Source organism: Grampus griseus, assembly GCF_964374135.1.
Source record: "Grampus griseus genome assembly, chromosome: 17".
In the NCBI taxonomy this organism is placed as follows: Eukaryota; Metazoa; Chordata; class Mammalia; order Artiodactyla; family Delphinidae; genus Grampus; species Grampus griseus.
Window position 1 is genome coordinate 42,102,935 of NC_139011.1, and position 25,671 is coordinate 42,128,605.

Below are 25,671 nucleotides of genomic sequence, written 5' to 3' on the forward strand. Positions count from 1 at the left end.
TATTATTTTCCTTATTTAAAAAAAAAATACTAGCCTACTAACTTATGAAGCCTAAGTTTACTTTCAATAAATCACCTTGTTAACATAACTTACAGTTTGTTATTTACAATCTTTAAACATAATTGAAGAGCAAAGTTTTGGGAGTGCTCTTAAAATGTTAAGTAATGAATAAATGTATAAAAAGCTATACTGAGGAAAATGTCACATATTACAGCTCAATAATGTAAATGATATTAGAGATATAAACATACTTCATGGAAAGAGTATATTGACCTAATGATACAGGTATACAAAGGAATGACTATGTACCATTTCACGAGGTGCCTATTATTCCAATAGTGAATCAGTCCACTGCCAAACAGGGTGAACAATTAAAATGAGGCAAATTGATTCAGCCCATATACAATTTCAAATTTCTAAGTAAACTTGAAAATATTTTCAACATTTATTTAACCAGAAAATATGTAAAACAAAATACTGAATTGAAAACTAGGCTTGAAATTGGAATCAAAATTCTTTTTCAGTGTGAGAAAATATAGGCAAATCTAGTTCATAAAATAATCTACAGAGACAAATGATGGGGACTGTTTTGAATATCATTAAAAATTGTTATGCTGAAAGCAATATTTAGATTTTTTTTTTGTCCCATTGTCAGAGCTATCTAGTCTATAAGCTGGTGAATTAAATACCATGCATAATAGGAAAATAATATTTTCCACGGTATCACACTACATGTTCACAAAGCAAGTTATGTATCTACAAGTTATAAAAATAAATCTTTCTGTAGATTAAAAAATAAAAATAGAATAATTTGTATTACAAGTTTTAAAAAATATGGCAAACTAACCTGATAATCATGACTTTGTTTTTGCCATGATTATAATTGTCTTTATCTATTCAATAAATTAAATCAGAAATCTTTGATCCACCAGTGTTTTGGATGCCAAATTCTTCTGTCCTACTGTATTACGAATAAATCTAAAAATCTGAAAAAAAAGTAAAACAATTCAGAAGGAAAAAAATATATATAAAGGAAATTAATTGTGCACATCAATTAAAATATCTAAATTAAACTAGCTAATTCTCTCAACTATTTATTTTCATGTATCAGACATCTGAATTCCATGGCAATACACAAAATTATTTCAAGACTATTATCATCTTTCATAATACTGAAGCAGTGTGCGTCCCTATTCAGAATATATTTTTATAAATTAATAATACAAATCCCCTTAGGTTCACAGGAATATACTTTTAAATATTTGGCAAGACAAGTTTCCTCTAGCTCTAAAAGCTATGGAAACGTCAAAAGAACTGTTAGGAACAGAATTTGTTCTAATTCTAGATCGCTATCAAAAACTAATATATCTTATTAACTCATATACTTCTTTGACATAGTGGGGAATATCTGGGTGTTATGAATACTAACATTTCTAGAACAAATTTGGTTTTTCTTGACGTCTCCATTTCAGGCTCCACACCCATCCACGCAATTGTTTTCTAATCCAAGCAGATAGGGGATGTGTGAGAGTTACAAGTTAAAGTGGCTGAGCCTCAGCTACATCTCAGAGCTTGCCTTTTTGTTACAGTAACATCTGGTGCACAGGGTGAATGGGACTCTAATTACTGCTCACTGCTGGCATGTAGGAGAGATGGGTAATTTAAATGTCTTCCTATTAGGTTCCTTTCACATTTGCTCAAGCAACTTATGCCTTCCCCGAGACCTCAGTACTTCATTGAACCTGAAGGAAAGTGTAGAATGAACCTCGTTGAAATGTTTTTCCTTTTTTTGGCAGGGAGAATCATATTTTAAATCTTTATAAATTCCTAGTGAGAGTATACATTGTTACTCTCTGCTATAAAAATAAATATCTACTTCTAACATACTTCTTTTAAATGAAACCCAGAAAAAATTCTTAAATTTACCTCTTGCTGTAGGTACGTAAGGAAGGATGCTAAAATAAAATTTTGGCAAGCCAAATCCACAACACAGAAGAACATCAGATCATAAATAAGAAGAGTGGCTTCATTTCCATAATACAGAACACTGCTGAAAGAATAACTTTCATCTATCAAAAAAAGCAATTTGTAAGACATAAATTAGAAATTTAAAAATAGAATAAACCTGTGATAATTTCTGGTGATAAAACTTGGATATTTAAAAACAACTAGTTACTATAATACTTCATGGATATTGTATGTCAATTATACCTGAATTTAAAAAAAGAAAAAAATACTTCATGGTTTACAAAAAATAATGGGTATTAAAATTTGCTAATCTAAAAGGTTAATCAAAGAACTCTGCTCATAAAAAGTAGTTTTATCATTTGCACCAAGGGTTGTAATTGCTAGTAGTTTAAGTACACAGTCAATATCTTTCAATGATCAGGTAATGAATATCCCTTCTCTATTTGTTTATATAACTAAAGGCTAAAGAATCTTAGAAAGATTCTCTGAGATAGATTAAGTTTAAAAAGCAAAACACACTTTTCTGTACAGCAGAGAATTAACACAGCATTGTATATCAACTGTACTTCAATTAAAATAAATAAATGAAAAGCAAAACAAAACCAGCAAGGACTAGAATAGTGTGCTATAATTTATGTCTCAAGTAGTCCCCTAAGGTTCTTCTCTGAGACCTTTTCTCTTCTCACTCCCCAAGTAGGGGTTCATCCTTTCTGGGATGTGAACACCCTTTTAAGATTCTAATGAAAGCTACAGACCCTTTCACGAGAGGAAGTGGGGGAAGTACACATATACAAATCTTGCACACAATTTCAGGGAGGTACAGAGAATCACTTCAGTGATTCAGCCGCCCATGGATACCCAGTTAGGACCTCTTGTTTTATACAAGAGGACATCTGGCTTGCTGTTAACATTCTTTTTTGATCAGGGAGTTAGTTATAGGAATATATTCAGTTTGTGAAAATTCACTGGCCATTTAGCTATATCCTTACAAGATATGCACTTCTGTACATATAGTTGTATACATATTTTTAAAAAATAAACAAGCCAGCAATATACACTCTTCGTGGGTGACCTTTCACTGCCATCGCTCCAGCAATGATCTCATTTGATGAGACTCCCCAGCTTACTGTGTGCCTTTACTTTCTCCTAAGATCCAGTCCCCCAGTTCCTTACATTTAATGGCTTACTGGACATCTCTTCCTAGATGTCCCAAAGGTACCTCAAGACACAACATATTCAAAACCAAATTCATCCTCTTTCCTTCAAAACCTGGTCCTCCATCTGCACTTCCTGTCTCAGAGAAGGGTGGCACCACCACCAACCACCTAGTCACAAAAGCTGGAAATCCGGATGATTTTTGACTACTCTTTCTCTCCTACGCTCTTTTCCTTAACATCTCTGGCAATCTTTTCTTCTTCTTTATCCTCATCACTACTGCCTTAGCTCATATTCTCCTAATTTCCCAATAGAGATGAAGAAATTGTTGATGATGATTGTACATCTTGATTTTTTTACTTTCTTGTAGAATAATTATCTTTTATATATTTGTTTCTTGCTATTGATACATGACATAATAAAATGGGACACAGAAAACTACTATAATTCCTTGAAGTTAACTAAGTTCATTATGTTTCCTATATAAAAGTATAAAATCAAAAGACAGGAATTACAAGCATGTTTTTTCAAACTTGGAAAATAATAATCAAGTTCAGCAAAGGCATTTGAAGGGTACCATTGTAAAAGATGCTTTTTTCCATTGGTTCCATGAATTCCATTCCAAGAATTCTTTCAAGAAGCAATTTATCTTTTATAAAGTAGTCCATTTCCTTATGAACCTAATATAAAAAACGAGAGTCATTTCAAAAACAGCAGTGAAATGAATGCTTCCCAATTTTTGTAAAATCAGAAGGAGAGAAAAAGAAAAATGAATAGGACACAAAGAAAATCTGTTCTTTAAAGACAATTTACTACGCTGGACTTTATAACAAAATACTCTTTAAGAATGTTTTAAATTTTAAATGCTATTAGTAGTACTTAGGACTAGATATACTGAAAATCAATTTATAACAAGCTTTTTAGGAATACAATCATAGCATATTTCTACAATAAATAATTGATAATATTTGTTAAGTAACAAAATTCCAGTACAGACATATTTTAAGGTAATCATCATGCTAATAGACAGGTAAAAATCTTTTCCTTTTATATAACTTAACTCCATTCCTAAGCCACAGTATTAGTTTTTACAGCAAAAACAAACAAACAAACAAAAAACCCCACAAGGCATAAGTCCATTGACTTGGTTGACTGAAGAAATAATTGACACTCCTCGTTAACTTTTTTAAAATTGCATTTTGATTCTAGCTTAAAAATAAATGATGATACATACATGATCGATGAAAGAGCCAAGAAATTTATTCATAGTATGATATGCTTTTATACTCTGCTCAAAAGTACTTCCTGATGAACTCAATAGTCTAGCAGGGCCATTTTTCTAACGTGAAAAAGAGACAAGGATAAATGCAACATGCCTTACATCCTTGGTATCTAAATAACATGAAATACTGACAAAATATATGTGAATTGTACTTTATACAAACCCTTGTTAGTGTCTCATGGATTCTGTCATACTGTTGTCTCATTTGGCTAGAAATAGCAATTTGAAAAGTTTGACCATCTGTATTGGGTATCAAACCTCTTTGGCTACACAAATTTTCCTGAAAAGTTAAAAAATTTAAATTAAGATCAAGATTATGAAAATTTTGCCTATCTTAAAAAGAAAATACAATATTTAACATTACAAGATTTGGAAGCCAACTGAAATTGTACTGAACTATTATATTTGAGACAATGAGAGTCCAACAGTATTCAAGGTTCCCACTCCCCTCTAGGTTTTACTAATTTCTATTTCGTCATACTTCCTTGCAGGTGCTGTATCATCTCCTTTACTCTGCCTACTTAAAAAAAACCTCATACTAAGTTCACTGTATATTGATATTCTTAGTTTTTTTTTTTTTTTTAAAGGGCTTCAAATGCTTGGCTATTTATTTATTTATTTATGGCCGTGTTGGGTCCTCATTTCTGCGTGAGGCCTTCCTCCAGCTGTGGCAAGCGGGGGCCACTCTTCATCGTGGTGCACGGGCCCCTCACTATCGCGGCCTCTCTCGTTGCAGAGCACAGGCTCCAGACGTGCAGTAGTTGTGGCTCACGGGCCCAGCCGCTCCGAGGCATGTGGGATCCTCCCAGACCAGGGCTCGAACCCGTGTCCCCTGCATTAGCAGGCAGACTCTCAACCACTGCGCCACCAGGGAAGCCCGTTCTTAGCTTTTTTATAATTAATTTATTGCTCTTTAATAAATGACAAAAAGTCTAGTCCTAGAATTAGCTACTTTTATAAATGGTCTTTTTTGTTTTCTAAACACTTTAATATGCTTCCTTAATTAATTCCAATAAAAAAGGTAGTGATACATGACCCAATGGTTAATGTTATAGACCAGATATCTATTTCATCTCTTTTAATTATTATTATTTTTACATCTTTATTGGAGTATAATTGCTTTACAATGGTGTGTTAGTTTCTGCTTTATAACAAAGTGAATCAGTTATACTCAAGTCTCTTTGACACGACTTGAATCCTGAGAACCATATGCCTGTCAGTTTGCCCTACCCCCGACCTAGCCAATTCTCATAGATGCTTTAGGGTTCAGCATAAGTATTCTTGCCTCCATTCTCAATTTTATTTGCCTACTCTGGAGCTTAACATTCTCCTCCTTTATCTAAACCTAAGCTGGAAACATAATATAACACTTGGTTTTCTACTGACTTAAAGGCAGTCTATGTGTAGTGAATTTCTCTATTAAAAAAAAAATTTTTTTTCCTGATTAAAAAAGCACATGCTGCTACAGATAATTTATAAAATATGGAGAAATACAAAAAAAGAAAAAAAATCACCTATAATCTGAACACCAAGAGATACAGGTATTTTAAGGTATTTCATTTCCTGTTGTTGTCTAGGCATATACATATAGATGGCATAAAACTGGGATCGTACTGATTTCTTTTTCACTTAACATTATATCCTCAGCAACTCCCCATGTCATTAAATGTTCTATAAAACATGATTTTTAATGTTTACCTAGGGTTTCACTGTATAGGTAAACCAATTTACTTAATATTCTCCCATTTTTACGTATTTTTTGCCCTTATAAATTAAGCCCTGTGATGAAGATCCTGAACCTAAGTAGTTTTTCACATTGCTAATTATTTCCTTGAGTTAGATTAATAGAATCAGTAAGTCAAAGATAATGAACTCTTTATTTTTTTTATTTTTGGCTGCATCAGGTCTTAGTTGCAGCACGCTGGCTCTTCCTTGTGGTGCGTGGGCTTCTCTCCAATTGTGGCATGCAGGTTTTTCCTCTCTCTCGCTGTGGTGTGTGGGCTCCAGAGCACATGGGCTCTGTAGTTTGCGGCATGCGGCCTCTAGTTGAGGCACGTGAGCTCAGTAGTTGTGGCACGTGGGCCCAGCTGTCCCGTGGCATGTGGGACCCTAGTTCCCCGACCAGGGATTGAACCCGCGTCCCCTGCACTGTAAGGTGGATTCTGTACCACTGGACCACCAGGGAAGTCCCAAAGATAATGAATTCTTAAAAAACTCTTGCCAAATGCTTTCCAGCGTTTGTAAAAATGTATTCTGAGACGAGTGCCCATTTCACCCTGTCCTTGATTCTACTAACTATTAGCTTTTTTTTAAAAAAGTTTGGTAATTTGAAGAAAGTAAAAATGTTGTTTTTACATTCATTTCTTTTATGATTTATGAGGTGAATATTTTTTAGACGTTTATTAGTCTCTTCTGTTTATTTACATATTAAAAAAATCTTTTTGTCCTTTTTCCATGGGAATTTTTTGTTTTGTTCTGTTTTGTTTTTGTTTTTTGGCCACGCTCTGCGGCATGCAGGATCTCAGTTCCCCAACCAGGGATTGAACCTGTGTCCCCTGCAGTGGAAGTGTGGAGTCTTAACCACTGGACCACCAGGGAAGTCCCTCCACTGAGGTTTTAACTTAATTTGCTTACTGATTTATATGACTTTCAACAGCTATCAATATGTTTGTCATATTTACTATGAGAATTTTACCCCATGTCTTTTATTAATATAATTGTTGTCTACACAAATGTTCTACATTAATAAAGTAAAATCAACAAATGTTACTTTTTGATGCTTTCTGTATTTTATGCTTAGATTGTCATCTCCCAATCTGAAATATTCTTTTCTAGGTTTTCATAGTTTCATTTTTAAATCTAACCTTTCAGTCCAGGTATAATTTCTAATAGTTAAACAACTGATTCAGTTCAATGTATTAAACAAATTGTTCTTCTCTGAGATGTTGTTATAATCTATTAAGTTCTTGCAAGTCACAGGTATAGTCCCTTAATCAATAAATCCTCTTGGTTTTTCCTCTTAAGTACATATTTTTCTTTTTAAATTTTCTTATGGAAGTTCTCTAATATACATAGTAGAAAGAACAGTAAACCATCATCACCCAACTTCAACAATTAGCAACATTTTACCAATTTTCATCTATCCTCCCAACTTTTTTCTTTTAAAGCAAACCCCAGATACCATGTTATTTCATCTGCAAATACTTCTGTATGTATCTCTAACCAATAAGACCTTGAAAAAAAATGCCATTTTCACACCTAATAAAATTAATCTTTCCTTAATATAATTTAGTCTTTAGTCTATTAAATCTCCAAGATTTTTCCCAAAGATTTTTTTATAGTTGGTTTGTTTGAATCAGGATCCAATCAAAGTCTACATATTGTATTTGATTATTTTTTTTTCTTAAATTTCTCTTATATCTAACAGTCTTCTTCCACCACCACCACCACTTCTCCTTTTCTCTTCATGCCTTTGATTTGTTGGAGACACTGGGTCGTTTGTCCTGTGAGACATCCTAACATTTTGCATCTGGCTAATTGCTTCCTGTGGTATTATTTTGTCTCTATCCCCTCTATTTCCTGTAAACTGGTGGTTAGATCTAGAGGCTTGATTACATTTAGGTTCAATTTTCTTAGGCAAGAATATTTCATGGGTGATATTATGTACTTCCCTACTGCATCATAACAGGAAGTGCATAATGTCAGTTTTCCTAACTTTTACTTGTAGTAAGGTTGAGCCAGTGTGTTCAGATTATATCAACCTGATTCCTCATTATAAAGTTCCCTGTCATCCTTCACTTAATTTTTAGCATCCATTGATGACTGTAGCCTATAGGCATTAATCCATTAGTCATTACAAAACGGTGATTTTCTAACTTAGAATTCCTTTTACTTTCTTCCAACAGAAAGATCTTTCCCTCATGAATTATTTGGTTACTTTGAAATACAGTTCATAAAAGAACTGTAGGATGGAATTTGATTCATTCTCTTTCAGTGTTCAGGATAATGAGCTGGTATCCTAGCAACTTTCAAAAGTAATCAATGAGGATTTTTTAAAAAGATTACTACAAATCCCAGATTAAGAGAAACCATCTCTCAACTTAAAAAACAAAAAGATATAAAATACATTCATACCGCTTCTCTTTTAAGATTCATATTCATTTCTTCCATATTAGTATCAGCATGCCCATGTACTGATCTACCATGAATGTAATAACCAAAACATCTGTGGGATAACAGAAACACTGATATCTATCAAAAGAGAAGAAGAAGCAGTTAGCAACTCAACTGCAAAACAATAAAAATTAAGTTCTTCTTAAAATTGCTTCCTTTCTCTCAAAATAATGAGGGTTGAATTCTTGGAAAACATATAAAGAGAATAATAAGATAATAAAGGATAATGAGGTTATTTTAAAAAGTAGATGCAAAAGAGACTGGAGACACTCCCAAGAAAGGAAGAAACAGGGTTGATATATGAAAACTTTTCAGGGACTTCAGGCTGAGTCAACTGTTTGGTGGCATAAGCAATTCATAATTAAGAAACTGCAAATAAAGAAGGAAAAATTAAGACAGTAAATATTAAATTGTAGCTTGTTATAACCATCTCTGGAATTAACCACCAGTGGAAATCAGACTAAAAATACAATCATAGCAAATCACTTTTAAAGCCTCTCTTAGTGTACTCATGACCTTTAAAAAGGGAGAAATAACAGTTGCAAGATAAAGTCAGAAAGTACTTACATTGCTCATACAGCACAAATCAACAAACTGTCGAATTTTATCTTCTACAAATCTCTCATAAAAGACAGCAAAGAACACAATCTGAAACATTAAGCCAAGTTTATGTTTATTAGATTTTAGGATTTAATTTTCTTTCATAGCCACAGTATAGTGTCATAAGAAAAAAGAAGTTCCAACCAAGAACATAGTGGCCAATAACAATTCCTGTGGGATAAAATCCTACTTATCATTTCTGATTCTTCTGTCAAAGGAAGAATGCTTTGCAATTGTGTTAAGATTCACTGAGGGAGCTTATTTTGAATTTAAAAAACTTTTCTGTGTCATTAAAATAAGATAGGACAAACACAGGGGGAGGAAGTAAGGGGCTTTAAAAGCTTTAGGATAAACCAATGCATTAATGGCCAGATTTAGGTCTGGTTCTGCAATTCCGCTCATCTCCTAAATTCAAAAAGCCACTAGAAAAATTGCTGTTTTTCAAATTAATCTTCTCTGATAGAGTAGCACATAAAAAGCATATGTCAAGTATTCTGTTTCAACTACAGAAAATGTGTTAAACATTCAAATGGAATGGTTTCAAGTGTTTTCTTAGATAGATTTAATAACAATACTACAAAGGGAAGTTTTATAAATCACAAGAGAAAAGTTTACATTGTAGGCCTTCTTAGATCCACTTCAGAGAAGGATAACATTTCCTAACCACCCAATTCAAAGCTGTCGCCTGCTGTCGCATTCCTAACTTCCATTCCCCTTACCTCCCCCTCTACTCACTATCTCATCTCCCTGCTGATGCCCTTCACAGCACTTGTCACAGCTGTGACTTGTTCTTGTTACAGCATATCTTTGAGCTCAGCACAGTGCCTCGCACATAACACGTACTCAGATATGTAAAAGAATATAGCAGGTGAACACTGAGAAAACTTTCCTAAATAGTCTCTGAACACATTTTAAAACTCCTTTAAATGACATGAAAAACAGTAACATTCAAAGTTTAAAAACTAAAAGATGCCACTTAAAAATTGAAGAAGCTGGGTTTGGGGAAATATAAGGAGTGAACAATAAAGCCTAATATTATGAGAATCAAGAAGATTTTGTATAGACAAATTTATGGAACTGTAATAGACTAAAGGAACTTTTATGGATATTTTAGGAATAAACACTGATAGTTTGAGAATGTGACCATGGTATCAAATGACAGCAAAGTGAGAAACAAAGAACGAGGTTAGACGGTAGTGCCCAAGACAGCTACTTGCTGCCTGAACAATCCTTTCCCTTCCCCTTAGTGACAGACCCCTTCTTTGAGGGGGTCTACCCAGCTGACAGTGCAGTGAAGTGTGGCCATGTGACCAAGTTCTGACCAAGGAGATGTCAAAGACACTTCTGAAAGGGCTCTCAAAGAGGAGAGGGTGAGTGTCCATTGCACTCCCCGGATTGGCAGGCCCACCAATCTGCACACAGGACCAGACCCCGGCCCTTATGGTCATTGAGTTTGGGCTGCCCTTGCTCCACTGCCCACCTCCTCATCCAGTCATGCTGGAGCATCTGAGCTCACTGCCCACACAAATGGATTACAAGGGCCAGAAGCTAGCTGAACAGGGGTTTCAGGGAATTATTCTTTTCTGCAATACTTGGATTTATCGATGGGTATGTGGCTGAACAGTCTGGGTGGACTACAAAGTTATGGCAGGATTTGCTTTTTCGTGTTTGCTGACATTTTCCTTCATGGCCCATTTATCACTGACACCCCCTCAAGTGGTTCGAGACTTGCTCTGTTTGAGACTCCGGCACACAAGACAAGAAACCAGGGGAAAGAAAAATTAAGAGGCATGCTAAAAATAACTGATAGGGGTTTTCATGATTCAGCTTTACTACTTTACCTGCTTGTGTTTCATGTGAAATGAGCTAAATTGTTTTCATACCTAAAACGTGAGCTAAAAACCACCTATGCTCAGCTATATATAAATTTTGTTCTCTTTATATTTTACTTCTCAGTTGGGTTTTGATTTATAAAACTTTTAGACTTTCTCTTAATAATCTTCCTCTGAAATGCAGAAGAGAAAACAACACAAGTATGCAAACTTTCTTGCAGGTCTACAAAATAAGGAAGAATAAATGCCTCATAAATGATAATACAATTTAACTATTACAGTTTCATAATTTATTATGAGTAGTTAAGCTGTTTTAATGTTTTCAGTTAAAACTCATAGTGAACAAATAAAGAGGAAAGGGTGAGGTCTTCTCCCCTGGCTCATCCCTGCAACTCCATCAGCCATTACGGACTGCGAGGTGACCTTAGAGGTGAAGTCCTGAGGGGCAGAGCAGAACAACAGGCATCTGGGCCTGACAGCAGCCACCCTGCTGGCCCTGCATTGCCAACCTCTGCTCTTCTTTCTCACAGGAGACAGAAAAGTCACTTTTATTTCAGCCACTGCTATTTGGGGTTTCCGTATTGTTGTACTCAATCAATACGAAAAGCTTCAGATGGTATTCCTTTAAATTCTCTACACCCAGATAAATCTCATCTATTCACAAAAACTTATATTGGTATATGTAAAAATAAATATTTTCTTACTATTATACTGATGATAAACATCAAACCCCATAATACGGTTGACAGACAGTAACTAGGACTTATCACGGTGATCATTTTGAAATGTATAGAAATATCAAATCACTATGCTGTGTTCCAGGAACTAACATAGTGTTGTAGGTTAATTATACATCAAAAACAAACAGACAAATGAACAAACTCTTAGAAGAAGAGATGAGATTTCTGGTTACCAGAGGTGGGGGCTGGAGGGGGAAGTGGGGGGAACTGGATAAGGACAGTCAAAAGGCACAAACTTCCAGTTATAAGATAAATAAGTACTAAGGATGCAATGTGCAACATGATAAATTAACACTGTTTTAGGTTATACATAAAAATTAAGAGAATAAATCCTAAGAGTTCTCATCACAAGGGAAAAATATTTTTTTTTATTTCTTTAATTTTGTATCTGTATGAGATGATGGATGTTCACTAAACTTATTGTGGTAATCATTTCATGATGTGTGTAAGTTAAATCATTACGCTGTACGCCTTAAACTTATACAGTGTTGTATGTCAGTTATATCTCAATAAAACTGGAAGGAAAAAAATCAAACCCCATATTCTTTTAATCAAATTTTATTTCAAATCCTAATTTCTGTTTCTTTTTCTTTTCCAATTGTCAAACTATCCCTCACTAGCTCTATCCTATAGCTTCAAGTTTGAACAAGTCTCACCAACTTAAAATAAATGCAAATTTAAAGAGTCTATTCTTAAGTTTCAGAATGACACCTGAGTCCAATTCTGTAGGAATTTTGGGATTTCAATCCCAAAGATCGTTTAAAATAAGCTTTTAAGGCAAATATTTGCTCTCCAGTTTACACGAAGTTCAACCTATTCTTTCTAGAGGTCCCACCTTCATTTGCTTACTTAAAAGTTAGAGAGATCTTAATCAAACAGAAAGCCTTTTTCCACTCATGGGAGTGTCTGTAAGCAAGAGAAAGAAATGCAGAGATCAGAGTTAAGCGCTGTAGCTGCTGCTTCTTTCTTTTCTTCCTTCATTCTTTTTTTTAAAGCTTTAAGAAGATAAGGGAAGTAAGCACAGAAAAGATCCTCTGCTAGAGCCCTGGGACCTGAGAAGATTTATTTTTAGTTTCAGCTATTTCAATAAATATTTCAGAGAAGATTTCAGAAGGGGTACTGGTTTTTGAGAGGTTTAATGATATATAAATAAATGTAAACTATAAGTTATATTTCAAAAGAAAAGAAAAGATTAAGGGTACCTTAGCAATTCCTATCATTATATATAAACTAAATCCTGTGACTAGAAAGCTGCAGACTCTGAAAGACCCTTCAGAGACCCACTATTGAGAAGAAATGGACTCTGAAATCAGATTGCCTGGGTTCAAATTCCAGTTCTGCCAATTTCTAATTGCAGGACTTTAGGCAAATATTTAACCTTTCTGTGCCTCAGCATCCTCAGCTATAAAATGAGGATACTAAAAGAATCTATCTCTGAGGGCTACTATGAAGATTAAGTAAGTTACTTTGTGTAATGCAGTAAATTAACACAGTGCCTAGATTATCATACTATGTAAAAATTAGCTATTAGTTATTATTATTGTTGTTCTTGTCACCTTCTTTATACTATAGAAATCATGTTGTGGTCAATATTTGAGGATTAGCATGTAAACAGAGTTAAAAATATAGAGAGGCAATGTTGCTTAAAAGAACAATCTCTTGTTACCTGTATAATTCCAATGACTAGCCAAAGAGCGGTAGACACTGCATATCTCAAAATGCGGCTATAAGGAGCTATGTAGCTAGGTGGGCTTCTGGAAAGACTAGAAGATGAGTCCATTAATGCTAAGTTCTTGAATCCCACAACCTGAAATAATAAGAAAAAATAATTTAAACAGACATAAAGAAAACTCCTCTAGTCTGAAAATAAGACCCTCCTCTCTACCCCTTACCTTGAAAAACTAAAGTATTCAAGTTTGTATAAATGGTAGAAAATCTAGAAAAAAATAATTATCCAGTATTTTAATTACAAAGTATTTAATACAAAATATTTAGCTAGTTCATTTGGTATTCTCTTCAATATGACTAAAGGCCAAATATAACATTATCATATACACAGACAAAGCTCAAAAATTTCTGTCAAGAGAATAAAGCTTTCTTCAGTAAACTACCAATGAACAACCAGTATTTCATGAGTTTTAACATATGCCAGGAACTATGTAAAATACCTTTTATACTTTAAAACAGTATTTTCCAAAATGTCTTTTGAGGAAGATACCATCTTTGATAAAAGGAAACCATGATCAAATAAGTTAAGTTAGTATATTATACTCACCTCCATGCCTTTCACCCTCATAGAATAAAAGTTCTGGAAAGTTTTATGGTAAAGGAATCTACATGACTTTATTGAATCCAGTGTTTTCCAAACTTACTTCATTATAATACTTTTTTCTCACGTAACACCTTTTAAAGCTTTAAAAAACACTACTATAAATGAATTTTTGAGACAGTGTTCATATATCCTAGGGACACACACATTCCTCTAGGTTTAAAAAGGAAAGGAAGGAGAAAAGTGGGAAAGCAGGAAAAAGGAAGGCAGACATACAAGTTAATAATTCATATGTAACCTTACTTAAGCAGCTAATTCTAGAGAAAACCTGTTACTCATACAGTTTCCATATTTCAGTCTCATATTCAGTACTGAATACTTCTTTAATAATTCTACTCAGACCCATGAAATAACTGTAAAGGGATCATAAGCATGTACCCATTCAGTGTGTCTTGTTAAGCTACAGCCCCAGCTCTTAAGACAGAACACAGTCCATAGTAGGTGTTCAATGATCATTTGTTAGAAAATTTCAACCTTCTAATAGTGGTTCTAATACAGGAGTGAGAATATGAATAATGGGGTGGGGGTTTCTTAAAATACAGATACTTGAGCTTGCCTCAGAGCTACGGAATTGAACATAATCTTGAGGGGTGAGGTAAGGCATAGGTATTCTGCAAAAGCTTCCTATGGGGTTCTGCTACAAACCAGTGGTTTAAAAATCACTCCTTACCTACAGTAGACAAATTCAAAGAGACAGAAAGTAGAATGGTGGTTTCCAGGCGCTGGGGAGAGGGGAGAAGACGGAGCTGTTGTTTAATGGGTACAGAGTTTTAGTTTTGCAAGATGAACAGAATTCTAGAGACTACTGCACAACAATGGAAATGTACTTAACAGTACTGGACTGTATACTTAAAATGATTAAGATGGTAAATTTCATGTTATGTGTGTTTTTTCATGGCTTGATTACAATATTTTAACCTTTAGAAAACTCTTCCACTGACATGAGAACTTAGCTGGAATTATATTAACATTTATGAGGTACCCATAAGTCGTATACAATTACATCAAACAGTTTATACCTCCAAAAGGAAGAGGACAGTAAGTACTTGAAAGAGTGGGTTAATTTTTCTCACAGTCTGAATTTCATTCCATTCATTTGCCACAAAATATGTTCTCCATATGCTTACTGGAACGGTAGCACTCCGAACACCACCCTCACCTGGTTCGGGGGATAAAATGAGTAAAAGCGTTTCACCTTCTTTGCTCTACAATGGTGGCAAAAGAATCTTGGTACAAATGGTTACTTTCATTACCTTCAACAGCTTTAAGAACCTTTCCTTTAGGTCGCTCCCAATCAATAAAGAATATGTCTATGGTAATCTGGAAGATGAGCTTATGCAAAAATTGCAGAGCCTGAGAATGACAAACAAAGCACCTTAAAGTATCTGCATTAAGCCTGCTTATGAAACCAACAGTGATTCTTTAAGAATGTCCATCGACAGATGAATGGATAAAGAAGATGTGGTACATATATACAATGGAATACTACTCAGCCATAAAAAAGAACGAAATAATGCCATTTGCAGCAACATGGATGCAACTAGAGATTATCATACTAAGTGAAGTAAGTCAGAAAGAGAAAGACAAATACCATACGATATCACTTACATGTGGAATCTAAAATATGACACAAATGAACTTATCTACGAAAACAGAAACAGACTCACAGACATAGAGAACAGACTTGTGGTTGCCAAGGGGAGGGGGGCAGAGAGGGATGGACTGGCAGTTTGGGGTTAGCAGATGCAAACTATTATATACAGAGTGGATAAACATGATCCTAATGTATAGCACAGGGAACTATACTCAATATCCTGTGATAAACCATAATGGAAAAGAATATAAAAAAAGAGTGTCTCTATGTGTATAACTGAGTCACTTTGCTGCACAGCAGAGATTGGCACAATGTTGTAAACCAACTATACTTCAAAAAAAAAAAAGAAACAAACATACCGTAATCACAAGAATATATAACTTTCACAAGTTACAAAGTCGTAATACCATTAGGGGATCAACAGAAGCTCACGAAATAACCGAATCACCAAATTCACAGAATTTTTATATACATATTAATTCGACTTCCCTTTTTCTGTCTTTCTTTGAAATAGGGATATGAAAGGAGACACACTACCTCCTCCTCATACAGGGATCTTGCATTAATTGTCTCTCTTTCCCAAGGTTTCCAAAAGCATACTTTGTTTTCTAGATCATCTAACTTCTTTATAAGTAAAGGTATTTCCAACTATAATTTGCTTGTCCTAATTAAAGTTTTAGCATGCTCTCACTGTTGTTTTTTTCCCCCTATTTCTGGTATTTTCATTTACAGAATATGTTTAAACTAAGGTTTCCTCCTAGTAGGTACATTATTGATCAAACAAGGGATAAAAATCTAAGTATGGGATGATTCCTCTCTTCGTGGAGCTCACAGATCAGTGGGAACATCAGACACTTAATAATCACAACACAATTGGATGAGATCTACCACAGAAGCATGTAAAGAGCTTCACATCCATCGACAGAACAATGAAGTAGGGAGGGGGGTTGCCATGGAGAGAGGAGGAAAGGAATATGGAGGCAGAGAACAAATGCTAAGAGTTCAGCACTTTATCCAGCATGGTACCTTTTACTCTCAATTAACAGGTTAAATTAAATAATAAAAAAATATTTAAGGCAGATCTTCAGAATAAGATATCTATTATAAATAAAAGTAGACTTCCTAGTAAAACAGAATTAATTCATGCTTTCTTCCAAAATTAAACTAAATTTTACACCAAAGATTTTGAAAGCAGTTTAATTTTAAAGACTTATATGCTTATTAGCAGGTCTTTTAAATTCAGTAACCCGTGCTTTGAAACTTACCTTCAGAGCAAAGGCACATCCCACATAAGTAACAAAACGTTCTTCCTGAGCCGGCATTGGTAGCAAAACAGAGACAGACTTCTGTGCCTATGATAAAAATTACGCTGCTAAATATGACCATACAAAGTTTTTACTAAACACAAGTTATAACCCAAAGAAAGCGTAAAAGAGGAAGGTGGTGATGCATTCAGTAAACACAGCACACTCAGGGAATGGTGAGTTTAGCATTTGCCCCAATACTCTTGATCAGAAATATCCTCCACTAAAGACAGTTCCTTTATAAAGAAAGCTTACAAGTTATTCAGGTATTGGCACTTAGGTTAAATTCAGAAAATCACTTACTTTGAAGAAAATAAGCCAGTAAAGACCTGTTCCCACAGTGATGATAAAGAAAACATTGGCCAGATCACCAGCATAGTAAACCAAGAATTTCATAACTGTCTGCAATTTAAAAAGAGAATTACAGCCATTATAGACACAACCTATTTATACTATTACTTTTAATAACATGTTATTTACCCAGTTTCTCAAGCTTGAAGCCTTGTTTCATGTATACGTGGATCAGTTAGAAAGACCAACTGCAGCCACTTCCTAGACACCTTTTGGGTCCTAACCTTTTGATCCATTCCCAATAGCCTCTGTCTTATTCAACCCTTCTCATCTTTCACCATCTAAGAAATTTAGAACCGCCTCCTAATTTTCTTCGAGTCTGGAATCCTTCTCTCCAATGTATCCTCTATACTACCATCAGAGTTGGCTTTCTAAAATGTAAATTGGATTGTGTTACTCCCCTTCTTAAAAATGTACAGTGACTCCTTATTAAAATATAAATTCCTGACTCACAAGGTCCTCCACAACCTAGACAAAAATTAAATATTTAGCCTCATCTGCCAGTTCCAACCACTTACTCAATAATTAACTATTCCACACTTTCATCTCAAATGTTTTGGGGAATGAAATGGGCATTGATTCTACAAATATTCTTCTCTTTTTCTCTCTGGCAAACTCTCATGAGCTCTGAGGGCAGAGACGATGTCTCTCTTTGCTCATTATCACAATCCCCCCAGTGCCTAGTAGAGCACCTGGCACTCAGACAGTAGGCTGTCAGTGACTATTTGTGGAACGCGCAGATAACCCAGCTTAAAGTTCACTTCTCTTGGAAGCCTTTCTTGACTATCCCAGACAGTAAATCAAGCCCCCCTCCTCTGATTCCTTGGCACATTGGCTCTGGAGCCAGGAAGACATCCCAGCACAAACAAATTTACTACGTGCCTTTCTCATGTTCTTTATCAGCGAAATGGAAATACCACCTATTACTTTGTTGCTATAAAAATTAAATGAATAGGGGCTTCCCTGGTGGCGCAGTGGTTGAGAGTCCGCCTGCTGATGCAGGGGACATGGGTTTGTGCCCCGGTCTGGGAAGATCCCACATGCCACAGAGCGGCTGGACCCGTGAGCCATGGCCGCTGAGCCGGTGCGTCCGGAGCCTGTGCTCCGCAACGGGAGAGGCCACAGCAGTGAGAGACCTGCGTACCGCAAAAAAAAAAAAAAAAAAAAAAAGTGCCTGGCACATAGTAAATATTCAAAAAATGATAGATAAAAATAAAAACAAACATAAAGAAGATTAATTGAGAAGAGAAACTATAAAGTTAATAGAGTAAAATATGGGCGAATACCTTTTTGATCTTGAGATAGGGGAGGCTTTCCTAAACAAGATCCTAAAAGCACATGCCATAATATGAAAACCTACTCAGATCTGACAATATTAAAATCAAGAGTTTCTGTTAAACAAAGTAACACATAGATAAAATAACACATGAATCACTCTTGGAGAATAAATTTCAACATCAAAAACCAAAAGTGGATTTATATTTAGAAAATACATAAAACTCCAAATAAATAAAATATAAAAACTTGTTTAAATAAACAAGAAAAACTGAAAACTTAATTAGAAAAATGGGCAAGGGATACAAACAGGAAGTTCACAGAAGGGGAAACCCAAATGATTAATAAAGCATATGAAGAGTAATCAGAGAAATGAAAATTAAATCAAGAATAACATACTACTTACCCCACCAAATTGGCAAAAAATGGAAAGACTTGAAAAACAGCAAGTATTGATTGGTGAGGACGTGAGGAAACAAGAACAGCTCTGCTGTTGTGTGCAGACTGGCCCACAGCAACGTGGGAGGGAAATGAGCATACACCTCTCATAGTCATATACACCAGAGAAACTCAAGGCAACTTTTGACTCATTCTCTAGCTGTGTTTTATTAGAAGGATATAAAATAGCCAAAAGATAAAAATATACTTAAAAAATTCCTGTGATCATACCTGTAAATCGATCATGGGACTCCCAATGCGTCTCTTCCAACCTGCTGTCTTCAAAAGAGACAATAAAACAGCTAGTCCACCCAACACACCCAAAGCAATCTAAAGGAAAATAAAAATTTGGAATTTATGTAATTTCATAATGTAATTTCATCCATGTTCAAAGATACTGTAAACAGAAAGTAAGGAAGTACTCAAAAAATGGTGGTGGAAGGTGGCTAAAAGGACATAGGAGCCAAATTTAAGGAACTCCCAATGGTCAAATCTGGGACAATTTGAGCAAGAAAATAGATAGTAATGAATTATTATTGTTAGAATAAATAAATATCCATGAGTCCATACTGATTTAAATAAATAATTGAATAAATAAATCAATGTGGACAAAGGGACAGTTCCTCCTTATAGCAGAACTTGAATTAACAAATATAGAAGAAATGATGGAAATACACAATCATCATCAGACAAATGTCACAGTAACACTTTTTACTGGCAAGCATTAACAATGGGTGCTAAAATTAGAGGGCAAAAGAATAATGAGGAGCAGGATATTTGCATAATCTCAAGTATCTCCTCACAAGATACAAGACACTTATTAATTATAAGTGGAAAAATACAGTGGAGAACTCTGTGGACACCATCTTAGCCATATGATCGAAGGTGACATCACTGTTAATAAGATACACTGACATCAAGTATCTTCTGATATGATTTGCTGAGAAGGGTACAACATCATTTCTGTGGCATTTGTGCTAAAACTACATTTAATCATGGGAAAATATCAGATAAACCCAACTGAGGTCCAAAATACCAGTGTCAGTCATGAAAGACAAAGAATGACAGAGCACCTGTCACAGATCTAAAGATACACACGATGGCTAGAAGTAATATGTGACCCTGGACTGGGTCCTAAAACAGAAGAAAGATAGTGAAAAAAATCTGTAAAATCCAAAGAGTATTTAGATTAGTTAACAGATTAGGACTACATCAATATTAATTTTCTGATTAACATCACTGTACTACCATCATGTAAGATGTTAACATTAGGGGAGGCTGGGTGAGGGATATATGGCAAATCTCTCTATTTTGACAACTTTCCTGTACATGTAAAAACCTTTTTTTTTAAGTAAAAAATATACTGTAAGTATTTTTAACAGGTTAAAATAAACTCACATCTGTCTGGACATGTGCTTCTCCTTGATCCATTTCATATGTGACCGAGAAAGAAACCTGATATTTAAAAGAAAGTGAATTAGCCATACTGAAGTTATATAACACAAAACTACTTTTACTAGAAAAATACATTTGTAACTGAATTTTACCATAAATGCCATACTTTTGAACTATCAATGTTACTAGAGTTGACCCTTATTTGTATCAATACATAAATGAATACGCTCTTGGGAATTATTCATGCTACTTTAAACATCCCTTTTGAACACATGTTAAAGAAAGAGGGCTTCATTAGGAGCTAGGTAGGTTCATTAATAGCAGTCAAGCCAAATTAATCGTATTTCATTTTCTGATAGGTTTCTGTAACTGAGGAGTGTGACTGATCTTACATATCAAGAATTCAGCAACTGGCTAAACAATCACAGCCTAAGATGGCAGATTAATCAAAGGGCTGAACAAGAATCTTAGGGATACCATTATATTGAGACAGTAGAAAGAAGAACCAGCAAAGGGTTAAGAGAAACAGGAGTATGAGAAGTAGGAGAGGGAAGATACCTAAGTCTTAGCAAGGTCATAAACAGGGAGTTTCAAAAAGGAGGAGGTCACCAGTAGTGTCAAATGTTGTACAACTGGCCCTTGAACAATGCAGGGGTTAGAGACGCCAACCCCCGTGCAGTCAAAAATCCAGAGAGAACTTTAGAATTGGCCCTCCGCATCCATGGATTCAACCAACTTCGTGTAGTGCTGTGGTACATATTGAGTGAAGGAAAAAAAAAAACCCATGTATAAGTAGACCCATGCAGTTCAAACCCATGTTGTTCAAGGGTCAACTGTGTAAGTGTCAAGTTAAAGAAATAAAGCCAGTGTATGTGGAATTCATTGCTGACTTCATGAAACAGGTTTTCAAAGAAGCAAATGGCAAGAGCAAAACTGCAAATGATGAAAGAGTAAATGGTTGGGAAATCAAGGAAAGACACACGATAGCAAGCTGAAGAGTTGGCAGAGCTGATGGATAATTTTACTGTTTGGTCGTGTTAGTTTGTTTTTAAGATGGGGCAACCTGAAGGGTATTATGAGCAAAGGAAAGGGACCAGCAGAGAAGCTGGCTGAATAAAGGGTTGTGGGTGAAACAGGATACTGGAGGAAGTACTCTAAACAAGTACAGGTTGAAAATTTGCTTAAGAAAGTGGGAAGGGTCCTTTTTTCTTAGAAATAGGAACAGGAGTTAGGAAAGATAATGAAACAGAGATACTTAAGTATTAAAGAGGAAATCTGAAGGAATTCGTATTGGATGGTTTTGATCTGCTCCGTAAAATACAAAGATAGGTTATTTGTCTTTGGTGAGAGAGCAGAGATGTAGCTGGATACTTAAAATGAATGTAGAACTTTTACAATAGCTGTCATGAGAAATTAAGAAATGATGAAAGAACTGTACATTCTACAATTAGAATGAATTTGAGGTGGACTTCCTCAATATGGTTTTATGATTCTCTCAACTTTTTTTCCAATTTGTCAAGACTTAGTTTAGAATATTTTGGACAAGAAAAATATTTAAAGAAAACACCCAGAAGTGTTTTATGTTAAGATAAATATACTCTTGACTACCCAAGAATGACCATTCCAGGAAGACGTAAACCAGGCAGTCTTTTGTTGTTACTAAGCATGTTTCTGGATTTTCTTCTCCTCTCACTATAATGTATACAAATACAGGCAATCGAAGCTAATTTTAACATGAAACCAGGTAATACAAATGAGGATGTGAAATCTTTCAAAGAAAAGTTATTTATGTGCCTACTTTTCACTTAACGAAAGCCTGAATCCAATAGTAGCTGAGCACACATACAAGTGCAACAGAGAGGCCAAAAGCACTGGCTGAAGAACTAGAATTTTAAAATTCAGAAAAGTAAAATAATAGAAATTAAAAGCTATTAGTGAGTCTTGGAGTAAGGAATGCTCACCTTCCAATTCTCATGTTTCTGGAGAGGACAGGGAATGAGGAAGAAGTAGAGAAGGATTAGCCTGCTTTTGACCTCTATCCTCTCTCATTTACCCCTCATCAAAGCAGGGATGCTTCATCTGCCTGGCGAGGCAGAGAGGAGGAACTGTGTCGTGCGGCTCAGCCTTTCCCAGGCTCATTCTCTTTGGTGTAGCCCGTTTTCAGTGTGTACATGGTATCGCTTCCATATACAGGCCCTGCCAGGCAGGGGAGGATTATAGTTCTGTGGTTAAACTTAACTGAGTTGGGAAATAGCAGAAGACTAATTGGCTGAAGGTCCAAACTGCATTCTCTAGCTCACTTTAGCGCTACTAGTTATAAAGCTGATAATTTGATTCTCTTTCTGCCTGTTGAATTGTGTCTCTATCAAGTGGGCAAGACTGGTGAGAAGAGGAACACACATGCCCACTTAAGGTTTGAGTTCCTGGTTTAGTTAGTCAAGGAGGCAAAATCTTAACAGAAGCAAGGTGGCCAAAGAGGATGGGAGCAGATGCTGCATGGCTCCGCCTACCCCAGGATACTGACAGGGAGGCCCAGCTGCTGGTGACGCTGTCTACTGACAAACATAATTCTTGCTTTTTTATACCCAGGATCCATAAGAACTCACCTCTTACCACTATTAGTAAAAAATAATTAAGTCTTGACTATATAAAGTGCCATGTTTATTTAAAACTTTAAAAAGGACTAATTGTCTTTTGATCATAACACAAACTCTATCAGCATTATACGAACACATAGAGAGGCAATGATTAGGAAGGAACTCACCTTCACAGACTGGCTGTTGGGATCTTTGATATCAATGTCACTGTAGGCAATGGTAATTAAGGGAGGATAGATATTTCCATTTTTTGTGTTGGGTACAAGGCGGATACTGTTTAAAAGAAAATTCATTTTTAGTTATAAATACATCTAGGCCCTTAAACATAAATTTAACTTATTGTTTCTTCTGAATTAGATACGGATAGTCTTGGTGATCTCAGAACTACCAGTTACTAAAAACTAGAGGTCAAACATAAACTAATGGTAACAACATAGGCTATTTGAAGTGGTCAGAACTTTATATTGAAATATAACCTCTGAGACAAATTAGAAACTCTTGTTGATCTAGGTCCTACGAAGTTTACAAATGAAATCAGTGAAGTACTGTGCACCACTTTTGAGGACTACTCAAAAGAGAAGTGTTACATGAAGCCTAGAGGAAGGCAGATAATATCCTAATTTTCAAAGAAGATGAATTCTTAACAAAATACTGTGTCATATCTAATACTCTTTAGGGCACATAATGGGGTACATTTTGCTGAATTCAATGCATTAGTAATGTACAGTTTGTAAACTCAGAAAGGAAAATGCCAAGCACCGGTGGCCAGCATAGTTTCTCCAAGAGCAAATCACGCGTGGCTAGTTTCAATTTCGTTTTCACTAGGGATACTACATTAGGTTGAGGGACTGCTAAAAACAGCACAGTTGGATTTCAGCAAGGTATATGACAAAACTTCTGTACTGCCTACCTGATAAGATTATCATAAAAATCAAAGTGAAAAAAATAATCTATGTTGAAGTGCCAGAAAGAAGATGGTGCTGATTTTCATCAGTGTATTCAAGGTGCACATCATAAAATATTGGAGTGGGAAGGCTGGTTAAGGTCTTAGAGATAGGAATCTCACACTGGAGAAGACGCATGAGGGCTGCAAGGCACTACCCTAAGGCAGGGTCATCATTAAAGTATCCCAGGAAGGTACTTCCCTGGTGGAGCGGTGGTTAAGAATCCGCCTGCCAATGCAGGGGACACGGGTTCGATCCCTGGTCCGGGAAGATCCCACATGCCACGGAGCAACTAAGCTCGTGCGCCACAACTACTGAACCTGTGCTCTAGAGCCTGCAAGCCACAACTACTGAGCCTGTGTGCCACAGCTACTGAAGCCCGCACACCTAGAGCCTGTGCTCCACAACAAGAGAAGCCACCGCCATAAGAAGCCCGCGCACCACAATGAAGAGTAGCCCCCGCTCGCTGCAACTAGAGAAAGCCCGTGCACAGCAAGGAAGACCCAACACAACCAAAAATAAATAAGTAAATTTATTTTTAAAAAAAAGTATCCTAGGAAGAGTGAGGTGTTGATAATTAATGAGGGCCAACCTAGAACAGTAGCTGTTAAAGGAGATGGAGCCGCAGAAGCCTGCCTATTGCAATCACCTGGCAGGCTCTAACATACCTGCTTCAGCCCACTGATCTTCACTTTCCCCCTCTCAACCCATTCTAATTTAGCAGGTCTAGAGTGGGCCTACAATATGAATTTTGGCAAAAGTCCTTAATCTCTTCTGACGTAATTTTCCCCTCTATTAGTGTATCCCAATCTATCGGGACATCTAAAAACACAGTATGTATTGTTCCAGTTCAGGTGTTCTTATTGTTTTCACCTGATAATTACAGGTCACTACTTTCACTACCACATTTTCCCATATACTCCAAGCCTCATTTAGTGCATTAGACGTTTGTTTACCTCAGTGATATTTGGGTAGCAACTCGAATTAATCTTGGCTGACTTCCTAAGTCATTTTCTCTTCCACTTAGTGCATCCACTAAGAAAATGCGCCGAGTCAGAAGCCACTTGCCAGAGCTACTGTCTGTTATAATAATAAAAAAAGAGATGGCATTTAAAAAGTATCTTCAATTCTTCAAGATGGCTCTCAAGGAGAACTTTTTCCATTCTACTAATTTTTCTATTAAAATTAGCCCTGATTTTACAGTTCTACTAATTTTTCTCAGGATACACTTTTAGCAATAACATAATTTCTTAATAATAAGCCTGATATATTTAGTAAAAATTTCTAAATATACCAGCAACCTTACTGTTTTACTTTTAGGCATGCTATATAGAAACTTATACTCAGAGAGAATCTATGACCATTCTTATAATCTGCGATTTATTAAATTATCATGTTGGTTGACTGGTTAATTGATTTCAGCTCAGAGAAAGAGTGGTATGTATGGACGCCTTACCTTGGTTCACAAATATTTTATTGTGCTGAAGATTTAAGTTTAACACAGGCACAGCCCAAATATATTGGTGTTGATTTTCATCAGTATATTCAAGGTACACATCATAAAATGTAGGCGTGGGGAAGTCAGTTAAGATCTTAGAGATAGGAATCTCACACTGGAAAAGAAAATGAAAAATGAAAGTATCCAAATTGAAAATTAGAAAGCATATTTATTATCTTTACAAGTTTTTTTTAAT

General features: G+C 35.6%; 1 protein-coding gene and 1 pseudogene across 2 annotated transcripts in view; one reads left to right on the forward strand and one right to left on the reverse strand.

The window, feature by feature from the left end:
* Positions 1–898: 898 nt before the first annotated feature.
* Positions 899–25,671, reverse strand: part of TMEM67 (transmembrane protein 67) — a gene marked incomplete at its 5' end in the record, with an annotated part of 41,537 nt that continues 16,764 nt past the window's right edge. The window contains 17 exons of the mRNA XM_082674655.1: positions 899–986; positions 1,927–2,069; positions 3,701–3,803; positions 4,358–4,462; positions 4,569–4,685; positions 8,540–8,656; positions 9,146–9,226; positions 13,417–13,557; positions 15,099–15,238; positions 15,333–15,432; positions 16,939–17,025; positions 17,281–17,379; positions 19,273–19,371; positions 20,440–20,496; positions 23,201–23,306; positions 24,934–25,057; positions 25,434–25,590. Coding sequence (XP_082530781.1) covers positions 906–986; positions 1,927–2,069; positions 3,701–3,803; positions 4,358–4,462; positions 4,569–4,685; positions 8,540–8,656; positions 9,146–9,226; positions 13,417–13,557; positions 15,099–15,238; positions 15,333–15,432; positions 16,939–17,025; positions 17,281–17,379; positions 19,273–19,371; positions 20,440–20,496; positions 23,201–23,306; positions 24,934–25,057; positions 25,434–25,590 — 1,857 coding nt within the window. The 3' untranslated portion in view covers positions 899–905. The remainder of the gene's footprint in view (positions 987–1,926; positions 2,070–3,700; positions 3,804–4,357; positions 4,463–4,568; positions 4,686–8,539; positions 8,657–9,145; positions 9,227–13,416; positions 13,558–15,098; positions 15,239–15,332; positions 15,433–16,938; positions 17,026–17,280; positions 17,380–19,272; positions 19,372–20,439; positions 20,497–23,200; positions 23,307–24,933; positions 25,058–25,433; positions 25,591–25,671) is intronic.
* LOC309835302 (signal peptidase complex subunit 1-like) lies at positions 10,673–10,985 on the forward strand (annotated as a pseudogene). Its single transcript has one exon. The product of its transcript is annotated as a signal peptidase complex subunit 1-like (transcript).